General features: G+C 53.9%; 3 protein-coding genes across 17 annotated transcripts in view; 2 read left to right on the plus strand and 1 right to left on the minus strand.

Moving 5' to 3' along the window:
• Positions 1-966, plus strand: part of MINK1 (misshapen like kinase 1) — a 67,104-nt gene extending 66,138 nt beyond the window's left edge. For all 13 annotated transcript variants that reach the window (XM_063717960.1, XM_063717961.1, XM_063717964.1 and 10 more), the window contains one exon: positions 105-966. In XM_063717960.1, coding sequence (XP_063574030.1) covers positions 105-188 — 84 coding nt within the window. In that variant the 3' untranslated portion in view covers positions 189-966. The remainder of the gene's footprint in view (positions 1-104) is intronic.
• On the minus strand, positions 125-15,501 carry CHRNE (cholinergic receptor nicotinic epsilon subunit). Its single transcript, XM_054536016.2, has 12 exons — positions 15,397-15,501; positions 5,509-5,651; positions 5,338-5,382; positions 5,105-5,214; positions 4,832-4,987; positions 4,432-4,532; positions 3,921-4,121; positions 3,724-3,838; positions 2,352-2,466; positions 2,082-2,268; positions 1,891-1,997; positions 125-1,781 (listed from the first exon to the last, which is right to left on the minus strand). The coding sequence occupies exons 1-12, from the start codon at positions 15,425-15,427 to the stop codon at positions 1,626-1,628; spliced, it is 1,467 nt and encodes a 488-aa protein (XP_054391991.2). The 5' UTR covers positions 15,428-15,501; the 3' UTR covers positions 125-1,625.
• On the plus strand, positions 2,255-3,619 carry C19H17orf107 (chromosome 19 C17orf107 homolog). Of its 3 annotated transcripts, XM_054536015.2 has the most exons (4): positions 2,255-2,713; positions 2,821-3,057; positions 3,149-3,418; positions 3,499-3,619. In XM_054536015.2, exons 1-4 carry the CDS (start codon positions 2,648-2,650, stop codon positions 3,592-3,594), a joined length of 669 nt encoding a protein of 222 aa, XP_054391990.2. In that variant the 5' UTR covers positions 2,255-2,647; the 3' UTR covers positions 3,595-3,619. The 3 variants fall into 3 exon arrangements, with proteins under 3 accessions (XP_054391990.2, XP_054391989.2, XP_024090774.3); XM_024235006.3 differs by lacking the exon at positions 3,499-3,619 and having other exon boundaries at positions 2,380-2,713; positions 3,149-3,445; XM_054536014.2 differs by having other exon boundaries at positions 2,333-2,713; positions 2,821-3,619.
• Positions 15,502-17,439: the final 1,938 nt, after the last annotated feature.

Genomic DNA, 17,439 nt, shown 5'->3' on the forward strand with positions numbered 1-17,439 from the left:
CCCCCTCACCTCTTCTGCCACCCCTTCTTCCCTTCTCCCAGTTGAGATTCCCCGCCCCCCCCCCAACCCCAGCCCTTGATGACTTCTTCTCCTGCCCCACCCAGGTGTTTTTTGCCTCAGTCCGCTCTGGGGGCAGCAGCCAAGTTTACTTCATGACTCTGAACCGTAACTGCATCATGAACTGGTGACGGGGCCCTGGGCTGGGGCTGTCCCACACTGGACCCAGCTCTCCCCCTGCAGCCAGGCTTCCCGGGCCGCCCCTCTTTCCCCTCCCTGGGCTTTTGCTTTTACTGGTTTGATTCACTGGAGCCTGCTGGGAACGTGACCTCTGACCCCTGATGCTTTCGTGATCACGTGACCATTCTCTTCCCCAACATGTCCTCTTCCCAAAACTGTGCCTGTCCCCAGCTTCTGGGGAGGGACACAGCTTCCCCTTCCCAGGAATTGAGTGGGCCTAGCCCCTCCCCCTTTTTCTCCATTTAAGAGGAGAGTGCTTGGGGCTTGAACCCCTTCCCCCACTGCTGCTGACTGGGCAGGGCCCTGGACCCCTTTATTTGCACGTCAGGGGAGCCGGCTCCCCCCTTGAATGTACCAGACCCTGGGGGGGGTCACTGGGCCCTAGATTTTTGGGGGGTCACCAGCCACTCCAGGGGCAGGGACCATTTCTTCATTTTCTGAAAGCACTTTAATGATTCCCCTTCCCCCAAACTCCAGGGAATGGAGGGGGGACCCTGCCAGCCAAAACATTCCCCCCATTCTCAACCCCCATCTCCTCTTCTTCTAGCCCATGCCCTTCCCTGGTGGAGGGAGGGGGGGAGGGAGCAGGGAGCCCTCACTCTCCACACCCCCGTGCTTGCATCTGTATATAGTGTGAGCAGCAAGTAATCTTCCTCCTCCCTCCCCCCACCCCTCCTCAATGTAGTGGCCTTGGATATCCTGTTTGTTAATAAAGACAATTCAACCAGCTCCCACCACGCAGGCCGCGTTTTCTTGCTGTCAGTCCTGTATACTAGGCAGAGAGAGCCTCCAGGCTGGGGAAGAGGACAGGGTGGGCTGGGATCTGCAATGAGTGAGCTTCATGGGGTGGGATGGGCAGTGCTGGGCCAAGAAAGCCCGGAAGAAATGACTGTGGAAGGGCCAGGGCAGCCCCAGCCCTAAACCTGTGGGCCTGAGGGCCACAGCACTGAAGGTGTTTAGTTCCCACCCGCTCCAGCAGAGCCAGACCAGGGAAGAAGACGGGTTCCTGGCTCCAGCCTCCCAAGTCCTGCAAAGGCGTCTCCTGTTTGGCTATGAATATAGATAGCTCACAAGCTGGCAGCCACCAGAGTCCCGTGGGGCTGGGCCTGAGAAAGCCTGAGAAGTCAGCAAGGCTGAATGAAGGGCAGTCCTTGCTTTCTCGAAGACTGGCACCTGAGAGCCTGTGTGAACCGTTTCCTCCTGCTGACCCCTGGACTGCGGCCAGGCCTACACGCCAAGGAGTGGGCACACACCATTCTTCTTGTGAAGTTCACAAAATGCAGATTGATCAGCAGGGGGAAGGGATCATAAGGCCGTGGTGGCGGCAGCCTACTTTTTCAAAATCAATTTCCTACTGGAGAGGGGTGGGAAATTGAAGTCGGGGCGCACTAAGGCTGGACACACGGCGGGTAGGGGAGATCAGGCACTCGGTTGAAGTAGGCCCCGAGGAAGATGAGGCTGGAGCCCACGCTGAAGAGCACCAGAGCAGCCCAGAAGCAGATGTTGTCAAGGACATTCCCCATGCGCACCCAGTCGGACACTTCCTGGGGAAGGGTCGGCACAGTCAGTAAAGAGGCAGCTGCAGGAGCCAACGGCATAGGAGATAGTGGGGGGCCTCTGCCGCGCTCCACCCGCCTCTGGCTCCCGTCCCACCTCGCCGGTGGCCTCCTGATCTCTCGTGCTCTCGGCCACGAAGTTCACAGCATCCACACAGCAGCGGACCTCAGGGGCGGCAGCGCCCAGGCTCTGGCAGAAGGCAGCTGGCGGGGAAAACACCGGGGTGGGCCTTAGGAGCCTCCCCCGTGGCAGACACCCCCCGCGGCCCGCCGGGCCACTGTGCTCACCCGTCCAGGTCCCGTGCCGGTGCCTCTGCCCCTCAAACACGAGCTCGCTCCGTGGCTTTTTCAGTATCAACTCCTCCGCGCGGAGCAATAAGCCCACCGATGACGCCCGCCTTGGGGGCGAGGCGGCCCGGGGGGCCTCGGGGGGCGGCGGGGAGCCCAGGAGACGTGGCAGCAGCTCCAGGAGAACCTGGGGCAGGGGCGGGGCTTAGGGGGCGGGGTTAGTACGAAGCCCCACCCCCACCGGGGCCGCACCGCCCCCTCCGCGCTCACGTGGCGCAGCCGCGGGGACACGGCATGGGTGGTGGGCGTCCGCAGGGACACGTTGAGGACGATGACACAATTCATGACAATGAGCGTGGCGACCACCATGACGAAAATAAGGAACCTGAGGAGCCCGGAATGCGTGACATCACAGCTCCTCCCAGCTACCTAAGGCGCCGCGCGCTCTCTGACCTCACAAACACGGCTTCTCCTGGCACGGGCTGGTTACGCCCTCCAGCTGCGCCCCCTACACGACGACAGACGCGTCCCCCAGCCCTTCTCCCGTCCTACCACTTGTGGCGGCCATGAAGGGGACCCCCAGCTCCCTGGACACCCTGATGTGGATCTACCACTTCCACAGCTCCACCGAGGTGAGGCTACGCCCGCCGAGGGCTGCACCTCGAGACCTTCTGGGTAGGTCTCCTGTGCGCCCCTGTGACCCCTGCCCTGCTACTCTACTGCTCTGCTCCTTCTCCAGGTGGCCCTCCAGCCCCCGCTTCTGTCTTCCCTGGAACTGTCCGTGGCCGCAGCCCATGAATATCTGGAGCAGAGGTTCAGAGAGCTGAAGTCCCTGGAGCCACCGGAGCCGAAGCTGCAGGGGATGCAGGGGATGCAGGGGATGCAGGGGATGCTGCCTGCCCCGAAGCCCACCCTGGGGCTGGTGTTAAGAGAAGCCACAGCCAGCCTCGTGAGCTTCGGCGCCACCTTGTTAGAGGTGGGGTACTGGGGGGCTCAGGATACGCGGCGATCGGGCAGCGGGAACAAGGACCTCTGCCTCCCCGCTAACCCTTGTGCCCCCAATGCAGATCTCCACCCTGTGGCTGCAGCAGGAGGCGCGGCGACTAGACGGCAGCGCGGGCCCAGCCCCAGACGGCAGGGATCCGGGTGCAGCGCTGAGCCGGGTAGCCCAGGCCGCAGGGCAGGGGGCTCGGCAAGCTGGGGCTGCGGTGGGCGCCGGCGCCCGGCTCCTAGTCCAGGGAGCGTGGCTATGTCTGTGTGGATGGGGTCTGCAGGGGTCTGCCTCATTCCTGCGACAGTGGCAACAGCAGCTAGGCCTCGGAACCCCCGGAGAACCGGTGAGCTCGGGACGCGGGGTGAGTTAGGGGCCAGAGGCGGCGGGGCTAGGGAGGCACTGAGCCGGACCGTCCCCCAACAGAGCTACGCAGGAGACCTCCAGGTGACGTCCAGCAGCAGTGAGGACAGCGGACCAGGGAATCCATCCCTGTACCAGCCCCACCCAGCGTCCGAATAAAGCCCAGGGCGGGGCGAGACAGCCAGAGCTTTTCCCGGAGTCTCTGGGTTTTGGCCACGCCCCCACACGACAACCTCCCCGGCCCCGCCCTTCACACTGGCCACGCCCCCGCGGGGGCTCCGCCTTCACCTGCCCAGGAGCGGCACGCTCAGAGATGTCTCTGGGATTTTCTGGGCAATGAGGAACAAGAAGACTGTCTGGGCGAGCAGGACGTTGATGGAGACCGTGCATTTCTGGCCGCCGGCTGGAGGGAGAGCCGGTGAGAGCGGGCCCCGCCTCCCGGGAGCGAGCCCGGGTTTGGGGGTAGGTTCGGGGCCACTGCTTACCCTGCGCTGGCAGGAAGTAGGCGAGCAGCACCAGTCCCGAGATGAGTACACAGGGCACGATGATGTTAATGATGTAGAAGAGCGGCTTCCGGCGGATGATGAGCGAGTAGATGACGTCAGTCTCCCTTGGGCCGTCGGTGGTGCCACCGTGGTGGCGGCGGATCACTCCCGGGCAAAAGTCGATGGCCCACTCGCCGTTCTCTGCGGGAGGGGGGCACGGTCAGCTGGCTGTCGGAGGGGCTGAAGAGGAGGCTGCGGCTGCCTGCACCAGGGTCATGGGCCGTCAGGATGGGGGCAATTACGGGCAGAAAAGGGCATTCTCGTTGAGGGTATGGAAAGCCAGAAGGCAGGACTAGAGTAACAATCGAGAATGATTTCAGGACAGGGGTAAGCTAAACCCAGTTGTGGAAGTCATCCTCCAGTGTCGTTGGTCCGGGGCAAGCCCACCCTGGAAGTCCCCTCTCTGGACCCCGTCTAGAAGCGGGTTTTTCTGAGCAGGCAGGGGCTTCACCAGTATAGGCCTCTGTGTCGATGTCGATCTTGTTGATGGTCTCGCCGTCGTCGTCTACGGCAAAGGTGAACTCCACCTCTTCGGCACTGTACGTCTGAGAGCTGCGGAGCCAGGGCCGGGAGCCCACCGCACAAGCTCTGACCTGGGCCCCGGCCTCAGGCCCAGCCCTGGAAGCTGGGATCTAGCGGGGCCGCGAGGCTTCACCCCTTCACCCAAGCCCAGCCGGCGCGCCTCTGTTCCCACCTGTACCTCCCGCCGCGCTGGAGCGTCCCACCCCCGTGCCTACGCCTGGCTCCGCCTCCAGCGCGAAGCCCCGCCCCGAGGGCGGTGCTTCCCGGTTGGCCCCGCCCCCATAAGGCCCCTCCCATAATCGTCCGGGCCTCGGAGTAATTCTTCCCACCGGAAAATAAGCGAACAGTTCTGCCAATCGAAGGGGAAGTAGGTGACCTCCACTGCGCAGACGCTGCGGTAGATGGCCGGAGGCAACCACGTCACAGAGCCGCCCTCGTAGACCAGCACGTTGGCGTCGTAGGCCACTCCGAACTGGCCATCAATACTGTGGGCTCGGGGAAACCGAGGTTTTTGTACAGATCTGCACCCTCTCGGAGTACCCCCTTCCCCAACCAGGTCCAGGCCGGCTTCCCTCCAGCCTGGCGTCTGGCCCGGTTCTCACTTGTTTTCCAGCACAATCTCTGGCAGCCACACGAGTTCTGAAGGGACTCTCAGGGTTTCTATACCCCCAAAGTCGTCCTTGCTGTAGTTGAGTCGGTAATCCTGCCAATCCTAGGGGGTGGGGGACGGAAGGCCGCGTGCCCTGCATCTCCCACCTGGCGCTGCCTGGGAGGGGTTTGGGGGAAAGGGGGTCCCCTGGACAAGACCTCACACCGTTCCCCAGATTTGACTCACGATTCCAATCCAGACGCTAGTGGTGAGAGTCTCCTCTTTTTCATTCTGCAGATGGGAGATGGGGATGATTGAAGTGAGATTTCAGGGCCAGAAGTGAGCTTTAGGACAGAGCTCAGCGGTTGGGGCCAGAAGTGGGATTTTTGGCTTAAGATGAGGGTGGGGGTGACTTACCAGTGAGATGAGATTCGTCAGGGTGACCTTGAGGCTGATGGTGACAGTATCCTCAGGCTCCCGCACTGGCCGGCTTCCTGGGTCATAGTTGTCGAAGAGATAGTGATAAAGACGCAGTTCCTCGTTCTTCCCCACACCTCTGCCTGCGATGGGGTCAAGAAGGAAGGGTCATTGGCAATGAAGAGGCTGGAGCACCTCTCCTCCCCTCTGCCTCCCCTGGGTCCTCACAGGCCTCTGAGGCTGTTGTGTATTATCAATATCTGTCTCCTAAGCCAATTATACTGTGCCCAGGAACCAAGTACTGCGTCTCAGTCTCCATCTTGGTCTCTGTGTTTGTCTTCCCAGTCCCTTTATGTCAGTATCTGTGTGTGTCCAATTGCCCCTCCAGCCTCTGTCCATACCGAGAAGCCCCAAGAGGAGCAGGACCCCAAGCAGAGCCCTTGCCATCCTGCTGCCTGGTTCTCAGGGTTATTCTGGGCTCTGGCAGGCTTGGAGGGGGCAGGCCAGGGTGCCTGTGTGAGGGGGAGGAGGGTGTTAGTTCCGGGCTGTTAGGGGACTGTCACCTAATCCTCTACTCACCCCTGCTGCAGCTGGGGACATTTTGGCTGCTTCCAGAGGCAGCTGCCCCATCCTGTGTTTCCTGACTCACCCCAGCCCAGCGTCCTTTGCCTGGTCTTTGGCCAGCTCCCCAGCCACAGATGTGAGCCTCTCCTGAGAGGTACCTACAACCACAATCCTAGTAGCAGGGGGTGGGAGACACTGCTTTCAGCAGGCACTGTTGTCCTTTGAGTAAGCTGCCCTGTGTAGGTGACCCTGCCTCATGAACACATCTGGGGATGTGACATACCCCTTGCCTCCCATTCTCACCCATGTGGAACACACACTATCACCACCCAAGCTCACAATGCCTTTCCTGCCGGCAGAGTGGCAAAAAACAGTCTCCATAAAGACCTGATAAAGAGACAGGTGGTCACAGGGGATTAGCCCTGCGGTACAGAGATTCCATCTAGCAAAGGAGATCATGTAAAGGGCCCACCTCCTTCCACAACGTGATCGCCAGGTTTGCCCATGCCCAGCCCCTCTGGGTGTGAGCACCAGTGGGAGACTTGTTTCTCCTTGTCTATCCCTGCTGCCACCTTGTGGTCACAGATGATAGTACCATCTTCCCCATCCTACTCTCCCACACACACACACACACACACACACCCCTGATGACACCTTAATAGATCCTTTTTCTTTTTTTTTTTTTTTTTTTTTTTTTTTGAGACCGAGTCTCGCTCTGGCGCCCAGGCTAGAGTACAGTGGCATGATCTCGGCTCACTGCAACTTCCGCCTCCCAGGTTCAAGCGATTCTCCTGCCTCAGCCTTCGGAATAGCTGGGACTACAGGTGCATGCCGCCACACCCGGCTAATTTTTATATTTTTTAGTAGAGGTGGGGTTTCACCATGTTGGCCAGGATGGTCTCGATCTCCTGACCTCGTGATCCACCTGCCTCGGCCTCCCAAAGTGCTGGGATTATAGGCATGAGCCACCACGCCCAGCCTCGTTTTTTTGTTTTTTTGTTTTTTTTGCAGGGGCTGGGGGGACAGGATCTCACTCTGTCACCCAGACAGGAGTGCAGTGGCACCATCATAGTTCACTGCGGCCTCTCAAACTCCTGGCCTAAAGCGATCCTCCTGCCTCAGCTTCCCAAAGGGTTAGGATTACAGGTGTGAGCCACCACGTCCGGCCTCAGTGTTTCTTAAAGCCTTCTTGAACCATTCTAATCACCTGGCCGGGGGGCGGGGGGGTGCTTATTTTAAATTCAGATTCCTAGGCTCCACTCCCAGAGAATTATGATTTCGGGACTAGGGTGCCAGGAATCTGTATTTTTAGGAAACTGTCCAGGTGTTCCTCGTGAGGTAGGAGGGGCTGCCCTAAGCATATTTTCTGCTTACATCTCACTTCCTCACAGCAGTCCAGCAAAGCAATGATCACTGTCCTGAATACATGAAAGGGGACGCTAAGGTCGGGATCCAGGGTCACACAAGTAGATTGGCAATAATGCACGAGACTTATCAATCAACTCTATTGATCTCGTACACCTGTGTTTATTTTACCCTTCACAAAACACTTTCAGGTCCATCACCTTTGGGTCTCCTTCCCCCACCTAAGAGGTAGGTCATAATCGCCTCCATGTTACAAGCGAGGACACACCAAAGAACAAAGTGTCCTCCTTGTCCATTTCCCACACATGTGTAAAGCCTCTGTTTCCACTGCTGCCTTATCACCCCCACAATTTCCATTTCAGACTCCCTTTCTGGGTCTCTTTGACTCAGCTCACCTCTTTGCATGTGGCTGGTACATGGACTAACTCTCAAATCTGTGCTGCTGCTTATTCCAGAGCTTCTGGGTCAAGGCTTGGGACAAGAATTGTGATAAATGCAAATATATATTCAAACATCAATGGACACCTACAAAGTTCCCCCCTTACAGGGCCGGGTTCTGTGGTTATTGAGATGGATAAAACAAGCCTCAAGGAGTTATCATCTAATGACAGAGACCTATCAACAGCCAGTGATGCCAGACTGTGAGAAGCATAAAAATAAACAGGTGCTATGGAATCTGTAGCTAGGGTGAATCAGATCTGTCAGAAAAGCAAGGTTTCGGCCAGGCACAGTGGCTTATGCCTGTAATCCTAACTATTTGGGAGGCTGAGGCTGGAGGATTACTTGAGCCCAGGAGTTCAAGACCAGCCTGGGCAACACAGTGAGACCCCCATCTCTACAAAAATAAATTAACAACAACAGCAAAAATATTAGCCAGGCGTCGTGGTGCATGCCTGTAGTCCCAGCTACTTAAGAGGCTGAAGTGGGAGGATTGCTTGACCCTAAGAGATCAAGGACACAGTGAGCTATGATTGCACTACACTCCAGCCTGGGTGACAAGCAAGACCCTATCTCAAAAAAATGAAGTTTCCGGCCAGATGCGGTGGCTCACGCCTGTAATCCCAGCACTTTGGGAGGCCAAGGCAGGTGGACCATCTGAGGTCAAGAGTTCAAGACCAGTCTGGCCAATATGGTGAAACCCCGTCTCTACTAAAAACATAAAAATTAGCTGGGCATGGTGGCAGGCGCCTGTAATCCCAGCTACTCGGGAGGCTGAGGCAGGAGAATCACTTGAACCTGGGAGACAGAGGTTGCAGTGAGCCGAGATCGTGCCCCTGCACTCCAGCCTCGGTGACAGAGCGAGACTCCATCTCAAAAAACAAAAAAAATGAAGTTTCTCCTAGGTTTCCTGTAGTCTTGCACATGGACTGGAACTTACTAGACCAGTGTCAGAGGCCAAGGCAGCTCCAGAGCCTGTCCCCTAATCTGTCTCCGCCGCTCTGTCCGCTTTCTGCTCCTCTCACTTCGTCAGCACTGCCCATTCCCCCTACTTTGCATGTCCCCTTTCTACTGTGTAGTTTCTGCTTTCTCATCACCTGTGCATCATTTCACCATGGTCTTGGCCCCAGACTAACTTCTTGGCTTCTCTCTGCAGAGGCAGCACTTTTGTTCCCGTTGCTACTGCCTGATGTTCTGAGGGCTTGGGGTGCCGACACTGAAGAAGGGTCATGGGGTTGGCCTAAGACTGCCTCGTTTAGGATGGATAGTGGGTGTGGCAGGCCCTGACACCACATGTCTGGTACCTTTTACCCTCTACCAACCCAGCCCGCTTCTCCTATATGTTTAGCTCCCAAAACAGCCTGCCATGATGCCATTCTCACTGCTAGAGCTGAAATATATACAAATATATGAAATATAAATTAATACAGTTAATATAAATTCACTCTATCCTCCCCAGCAGGATTCAAACTTGAAATCTTGCTTCCAAAAGTGATTATGAGGAAAAAAATATAATAATCTGATCAAAAAGAGGGCAGAAGATTTGAAAAGATGCTTCTCAAAATAAGACACACAAATGCCAAATAGGTATAAGAAAAGGTGCTCAGAATCATTGGTCATCAGAGAAATGCAAATGAAAACTACAATGAGATAGATACCATCTCATCCAAGTTAAAATGGCTTATATCCAAAAGACAGGCAATAAATGCTGGTGAGGGTGTGGAGAAAAGGGAAGCCTCGTACACTGTTGGTGGGAATGTAAATTAGCACAAGCACTATGGAGAACGGGTCGGAGGTTCCTCAAAAAAAACTAAAAATTGAGCTACCATGTGATCCAGCAATCCTACTGCTGAGTATACGCCCCAAAACAGGGAAATCAGGCTGGGCGCAATGGCTCATGCCTGTAATCCCAGCACTTTGGGAGGCCGAGGCAGGTGGATCACCTGGGAGACCGAGGCAGGTGGATCACCTGAGGTCAGGAGTTCAAGACTGGCCTGGCCAACATGGCGAACTCCCGTCTCTACTAAAAATACAAAATTAGCTGGGCATGGTGGCGCATGCCTGTAATCCCAGCTACTTGGGAGGCTGAAGCAGGAGAATCGCTTGAACCTGGGAGGAGGAGGTTGCAGTGAGCCGAGATCTCTCCATCGCACTCCAGCCTGGCAGCAGGAATTAAACCCCACCTCAAAAAAAAAAGAAGAAGGGCAATCAGTATATCGAAGAGGTATCTATACTCCTCTGTTGCAGCACTAGAACTAGCTGAGAACTAGCAGCACTACAATAGCTAAGATTTGGAAGCAACGTTTAAGTGTGTTCATCAACAGGTGAGTGGATAGGCCGGGTGCAGTGGCTCAGGCCCATAATACTAGCACTTTGGGAGGCCGAGGTAGGAGAATTGCTTGAGCCTGGGAGTTCAAGACCAGCCTGGGCAATATAGTGAGACCTCATCTGTAAATAAATAAATAAAATTTTAAAAAACAGATGAATGGTGAGCCAAGATCATACCACTGCATCCTAGCCTGGGAAACAAGAGAAAAAACTGTTTAAAAAAAAAGAAAAAGAAAAAAAGAAAAACACAGATGAACGGATAAAGCAAATGTGGTGCATATACACAATGGAGCACCATTCAGCCATAAAAAAGGATGAGATCCTGTCATTTGCAACAACATGAATGGAACTGGAGATCATTATGTTAGGTGAAATAAGCCAGGCACAGAAAGACCATCATCGCATGTTCTCACTTATTTGTGGGAGTTAAAAATCAAAACAATTGACCTCATGGACATAGAGAGTAGAAGGACGGTTACCAGAGGCTGGGAATAGTGGGCGGGTAGGCGGATGGTGGGGATGGTTAATGGGTACCAAAAAAATAGAATAAGACCTACTATTTGATAGCACAACAGAGTGACTATAGTCAATAATAACTTCATTATACATGTTAAAATAACTTAGAGTGTAATTGCATGGTTTGTAACTTAAAGGATAAATGATTGGGGGAATTAAAAAAAAAAAGTGATTATGGCAAGGGTCCTTCAAAAAAACACTCTCGGCTGGGCATGGTGGCTCACACCTGTAATCCCTGCACTTTGGGAGGCCGAGACAGGCGGACCACGAGGTCAGGAGATCGAGACCATCCTGGCTAACACGGTGAAACCCCGTCTCTACTAAAAATACAAAAATTAGTTGGGCGTGGTGGCAAGTGCCTGTAATCCCAGCTACTTAAGAGGCTGAGGCAGGAGAATCGCTTGAATCTGGGAGATGGAGGTTGCAGTGAGCTGAGACTGCGCCACTGCACTCCAGCCTGGCAACAAAGCAAGACTCCATCTCAAAAAAAAAAAAAAAAAAAAAAGCTGGGCGTGGTGGCTCACACCTGTGGTCCCAGCACTTTGGGAGGCTGAGGCGGGCGGATCACGAGGTCAGGAGATCGAGACCATCCTGGCTAGCATGGTGAAACCCCGTGCCTACTAAAAATTAAAAAAAATAAAATTAGCCGGGCATGGTGGTGGGCACCTGTAGTCCCAGCTACTCGAGAGGCTGAGGCAGGAGAATGGCGTGAACCCAGGAGGCGGAGCTTGCAGTGAGCCAAGATCGTGCCACTGCACTCCAGCCTAGCAAAAGAGCGAGACTCAGTCTCAAAAAAAAAAAAAAAAAAAAAAACACTCTCAGCCCAGAGTCCAGTGTCGCCTGCTCTAAGCAGTTTCACTCAGGTCTGATTTCCACCCATTCTCCAAATGATGGGCTAAATCCTCAACTTCAGCACCACAACTACATCATGTATAAACAATACATCACACATACCCCACAACATAGAAAATGCACTAGTGGGCTGGGCGAGGTGGCTCGTGCCTGTAATCCCAGCACTTTGGGCAGCCAAGGCAGGTGGATCACTTGAGATCAGGAGTTCAAGACCAGCCTGACCCACATGGTGAAACCCTGTCTCTACCAAAAATAGAAAACTTAATCGGGCACGGTGGCTCACACCAGTAATCCCAGCACTTTGGGAGGCTGAGGTGGGCGGATCATGAGGTCAGTAGCTCGTGACCAGCCTGATCAACATGGTGAAACCCCATCTCTACTAAAGATACAAAAAACTAGCCGGGAGATTACACCTGGAATCCCAGCTACTTGGGAGGCTGAGGCAGGAGAATCCCCTTGAACCAGGCAGTCAGAGGTTGCGGTGAGCCTAGATCGCGCCATTGCACTCCAGCCTGGGGACAGAATGAGACTCTGTCTCAAAATAATCATCATAATAAAATGCAATAGTTAACAAAACTACATTTGAGCCAACAACCTGCATAGGAGAGGTGCTCATGGGTGGGGGGTTAGAGTGAGTAGAACTCCTCACTCCTGGATGGCTAAGCCCATAGATGGATGCAGTGGCCATGGGCCTCACGCATAGACCGCATTCACCCGAGAGCCAGGGGCTGGAGCTGCAACTTGTGAGTTACCAGTGCATCCCAGGGGCTTGCACCTGCTGCCTTGCTCCTCATGCTGGAGGAGTTCCCGGAAGGGGCTCTTGCCACTTCCCATGTCACAGCAGTACATTCCTGCCAGTGCTGGGAGCAACGCTCAGTCACCGTCTTTGTCTAGGTTTGGTTTGCTCACAGTGAGGACTGCCTCGGGGGCTGAGACTTCCTGCCGAGTTAGTGGAGTCAGGCACAGGCCTGCTAGCCAGGGCTGATGGTTCGTATTTTCATAATGAAAATTCCCCAGAACCTGAATGGGCTGCCTGACAATTCCCCTACACACACAGACACACACACAGACACACACACACAGACACACACAGACACACGCAGCCACACATGCAGACACACATGCACACAGATACACAAACACAGACACACACAGACACACACACAGCCACGGACCCACACAAACACACGCACACTCACACACACACATGCAGACATACACACATAGACACACAAACACACACACATAAACACACACACAGACACAGGCATGGACCCACACACACACACACACACACGCCGGGATGCTTTGACTTCCAAGTTAGACCCAAAGAACTCAGCTCAACAGGAAGCCACTCCCGTCGCCTGCCGGCTTCTGGCTAGCAGCGCGGAACAGCTGCAGCTGCCCCAAGCGGCCAGGCTGCCAGGCCGCGGCCTCTGCCTTCAGTGCCCTCACAGCACAAATATCCCCAGGCTGGCCAGGGGAGGGCCCCCTCTCCACTCCACACAAAGACCCGCTCTTGATTTGTGAACAGAAGTAGGTTCAGCTGAACCAGAGCAGGGAGGTGTAGTAGACCTGTATTTTTTTTTTTTTCTTTTTTTCCTTTTTTGAGACAGAGTCTACCTCTCTGGCCAGGCTGGAATGCAGTGGGCGCAATCTCGGCTCACTGCAACCTCCCTGGTTCAAGCGATTCTCCTGCCTCAGCCTCCCGAGTAACTGGGACTACAGGCCGCACCACCACACCCGGCTAATTTTTGTATATTTAGTAGAGATGGGGTTTCACCATGTTGGCCAGGCTGGTCTCGAACTCCTGACCTCAGGCGACCCACCCGCCTCGGCCTCCCAAAGTGCTGGAATTACAGGCGCGAGCCTGTATGAGGGAAATACACGAAGTCATGGGTGCTTTATCTTCCAGCACCTTCCCTTCTTCTGAGAACTGCCCGTCTCCAATCCTGTGGGCCCAGAGGATCTGCCTGGAACGGAGACAGCTCACCCCTGGCCAGAGTGGACTGGTCTCAGGAAGACACCTGACCCAAGCCAGGCCAAAGAAAGTCCCTTCCCTGGGAATGTTCTCAAACAAAACTCAGGAAGGCAGTCTGTCTCTGCTGCCACAAGCTATGAAACCTGGATGCAGGGGCCGCCATGTTCATTCCTCGTTTCTCACGTGGGTGGGAGCGAATGCAGCTGAGACGAAGACGAGCAGAGACAAGAATGCGCCTCAGCGTTCCCGCCCCGCCCCGGGAATACCTGAGGCCCAGCAGAGCTGCTACAGGCTGGCTGCCCACACGTCCTTTGACTGAATGAGGAACCTCAGCCTCTTTCCAATAAATCCCCCTTTTCTTGGCTTAATATATGAGGATTTTCAGGGAGGGCAGGGTGGCTCATGCCTGTAATCCCAGCACTTTGGGAGGCCAAGACGTGCGTTTTTGCCCAAGGGTTCAAGATCAGCCTGGGCAACATGGTGAAACCCCATCTCTGCTTTAAAAAAAAAAAAAAAAAGAGGCCGGGCACAGTGGCTCACGCCTGTAATCCCAGCACTTTGGGAGGCAGAGGCGGGCGGATCACGAGGTCAGGAGATGGAGACCATCCTGGCTAACACGGTGAAACCCCGTCTCTACTAAAAATACAAAAAATTAGCCGGGCGTGGTGGCGGGCGCCTGTAGTCCCAGCTACTCGGGAGGCTGAGGCAGGAGAATGGCGTGAACCCGGGAGGCGGAGCTTGCAGTGAGCCGAGATCACGCCACTGCACTCCACCCTGGGCGACAGAGCGAGACTCCATCTCAAAAAAAAAAAAAAAAAAATTAGTCCGGTTGGTGGCATGCGCCTGTAGTCCCAGCTACTCAGGAGGCTGAAGTGGAAAGGAGGGAGAATCAATTGAACCTGGGAGGCAGAAGTTGAAGTGAGTGGTGATCCTACCATTGCACCCTCCAGCCTGGGTGACAGAGTGAGACTCTGTCTCCAAAAAAAAAAGAATTTTCGGGTCAGGTGTGGTGGCTCCAACCTGTAATCCCAGCACTTTGTGGGAGGACTGCTTGAGGCCAGGAGTTTGAGACTAGCCTGGGCAACATGGCGAAACCCTATCTCTACAGAAATAAAAACATAAAAAGAAAGAAAATTAAAGCTTTCCACTTGAAGCCAGGTGCGGTGGTTTACGCCTGTAATCCCAGCACTTTGGGAGGCTGTGGCGGGCAGATCACCTGAGGTCGGGAGTTTGAGACCAGAAAAAAAGAAAAAGAAAAAAAAATGAAGCCAAGAAAGTCATAGAGCAAAACAAGAATTAATAAACTAATTAGTATCTTGGAGGAAAGAAGGCCTTTCCTCCTTTCCCTAGAGCCCAAAATCAGCCCACAAAGACAAAGAAAAAATACATCAACTTTTGTAGGGCAAAAACTATAAAACGAAAGGCAAGCAAACAACAAACTGGGAGAAAATGTCTGTAACCAGTGACATCTCTGCTGTATTTAGGAAGCCCTCACAGAAAGCCATGAAGAGCTGACAAAACCAGGGCTGCCGGCAGATGTAAAAGCACCGTGGGGAAACGGTGAGAAACCCCGAGAGGAAGGCCTGGACTTGGAGAAGAACAGCACACCAGAGCAGAAGGGGGCTGGCGCCTGGGAAAGAAATGAACAAAAATGGTAGAAACTCCGAAGTGATTTCAAAAAGGGATAAAAATGTGGAGGGTGGGGGAGGGGGAGATGGAGAGATAGAGGAGAGGGAGGCCACCAGGGCAGCCCCAGGCCCAGGCCTAAGCACTCACCCTCCCCAGGAGGCAATCTCTTTACAAACTTGGGTAAAGAAGAGAAAACAAAAGTCCTTGCGACTTACCAGTACAGGAAGGAGAGTCCATACCGGGCATCTTGTTAGAAAAGATCTCGGCCAGGCGCAGTGGCTCACGCCTGTAATCACAGCACTTTGGGAGGCCGAGGCGGGCGGGTCACCTGAGGTCAGGAATTCAAGACCAGCCTGGCCAACATGGAGAAACCCCGTCTCTACTAAAAATACAAAATTAGCTGGGTGTTGTGGTGCGTGCCTGTAATCCCAGCTACTTGGGAGGCTGAGGCAGGAGAATTGCTTGAACCTGGGAGGTGGAGGTTGCAGTGATCTGAGATTGCGCCACTGCACTCCAGCCTGGGCAACAGAGTAAGCCTCTGCTGCAATAAAAAAATAAAAAATAAAAAATAAAAACAGAAAAGAAAAGATCTCGAATCTGCTTCTCACTTCAGTGCAGAGGCAGAAGACAAGAATGAATCGAGAAGGAGAATCCCCATATCAGCAAAGAATGGATGCTGCGTTCACGGGCAGTTTCCACCACATCGTGGGCTTGCCTTCAGAAAGTGAGAAGGTGGTGGCAGAGATGATGCCGCTGGAGAAGCCAGATGAGGGTCCAGCTGATCTTGAAAGCTCAGGAGGAAAGGATTCAAAATCAGAGAAAAACTACTAAGAACTCCCAGTACCTAAACAGTTTGATGAGGTGGGAATCTCACACAGAAAGGAGGCAACAAGTAATTACAGCTGGGCACGGTGGCGCCCGCCTGTAATCCCAGCACTTTGGGAGGCCAAGGTGGGCAGATCACCTGAGGTCTGGAGTGGGCAGATCACCTGAGGTCTGGAGTTCGAGACCAGCCTGGGCAACATGGTGAAACCCCCCCCCATCTCTACTAAAAATACAAAAATTAGCTGGGTGTGATGGCACATGCCTGTAATCCCAGCTACTTAGGAGGCTGAGGCAGGAGAATATCTTGAACCTAGGAGACGGAGGTTGCAGTGAGCTGAGATCGTGCCAGTGCACTCCAGCCTGGTGACAGAGCAAGACTCCATCTCAAAAAAAAAAAAAAAAAAAAAAAAGGAAGCATACCTGTCACCCAGATTGGAGCACAGTGGTGCAATCTTGGCTCATTGCAGCCTCGACCTGCTGGGCTCAATGATCCTCCTGCCTCAGCCTCCTGAATAGCTGGGATCACAGGCACACACCACCATACTTGGCTAATTTTTTAACTTTTTCATCAAAACGGGGTCTTGCTATGCTATGTTGTCCAGGCTGGTCCCAAACTCCTGAGGTCAAATGATCCTCCTGCCTTGGCCTCCTGAGTAACATCAACTGCAGCCTCACTTCATTATGGCTGGGTTGACTTTTAATGCTCTTACTACCAATACTTATTTATACTATTAATACTAAAAGTAAATAGAAGTCCATTTTTATTTATTTAATTTTTAGATTTCTTTTTTTTTTGAGACAGAGTCTCACTCTGTTGCCCAGGCTGGAGTGCAGTGACGTGATCTCAGCTCACTGAAACCTCCGCCTCCCAGGTTCAAGCAATTCCCCTGCCTCAGCCTCCCAAGTAGCTGGGACTACAGGTGTGTGCCACCAAGCCCTGCTAATTTTTTGCATTTTAGTAGAGACGGGGTTTCACCATGTTGGCCAGGATGGTCTTGATCTTCTTACCTCGTGATCCACCGGCCTTGGCCTCCCAAAGTGCTGGGATTACAGGCATGAGCCACTGTGCCCAGCTGGAAGTCTATTTTTATTTATTATTATTATTATTATTGAGACAGAGTTTCACTCTTGTTGCCCAGGCTAGAGTGCAATGGTGCAATCTCGGCTCACTGCAACCTCTGCCTCCTGGGTTCAAGTGATTCTCCTGCCTCAGCCTCCCGAGTAGCTGGGATTACAGGCATATGCTACCATGCCCGGCTAATTTTGTTTTTAGTAGAGACAGGGTTTCTCCATGTTGGTCAGGCTGATCTCAAACTCCCGACCTCAGCTGATCCACCTGCCTCGGCCTCCCAAAGTGCTGGGATTACAAGCATGAGCCACCGCACCTGGCCCAGGAAGTCTATATTTAAAAAGAAAGTGGCATCTGAGTTAGG

Source organism: Pongo abelii, chromosome 19, assembly GCF_028885655.2.
Source record: "Pongo abelii isolate AG06213 chromosome 19, NHGRI_mPonAbe1-v2.0_pri, whole genome shotgun sequence".
Classification (NCBI taxonomy): domain Eukaryota; kingdom Metazoa; phylum Chordata; class Mammalia; order Primates; family Hominidae; genus Pongo; species Pongo abelii.

Bases quoted from the DNA above. Each gene is read 5' to 3' on its own strand.
- CHRNE (XM_054536016.2), bottom strand. From the start codon at position 15,427: ATGCCCGGTATGGACTCTCCTTCCTGTACTG. The intron at 4,533-4,831 runs GTGGGAAGAATT...CTGGCTCCGCAG, and splicing joins AACTGTTCGCTTATTTTCCG to CTCTCAGACGTACAGTGCCG. The intron at 1,782-1,890 runs GTGGGACGGGAG...ACCCTTCCCCAG, and splicing joins ATCAGGAGGCCACCGGCGAG to GAAGTGTCCGACTGGGTGCG.
- C19H17orf107 (XM_054536014.2), top strand. From the start codon at position 2,648: ATGAAGGGGACCCCCAGCTCCCTGGACACCCTGATGTGGATCTACCAC. The intron at 2,714-2,820 runs GTGAGGCTACGC...CTCCTTCTCCAG, and splicing joins ACTTCCACAGCTCCACCGAG to GTGGCCCTCCAGCCCCCGCT.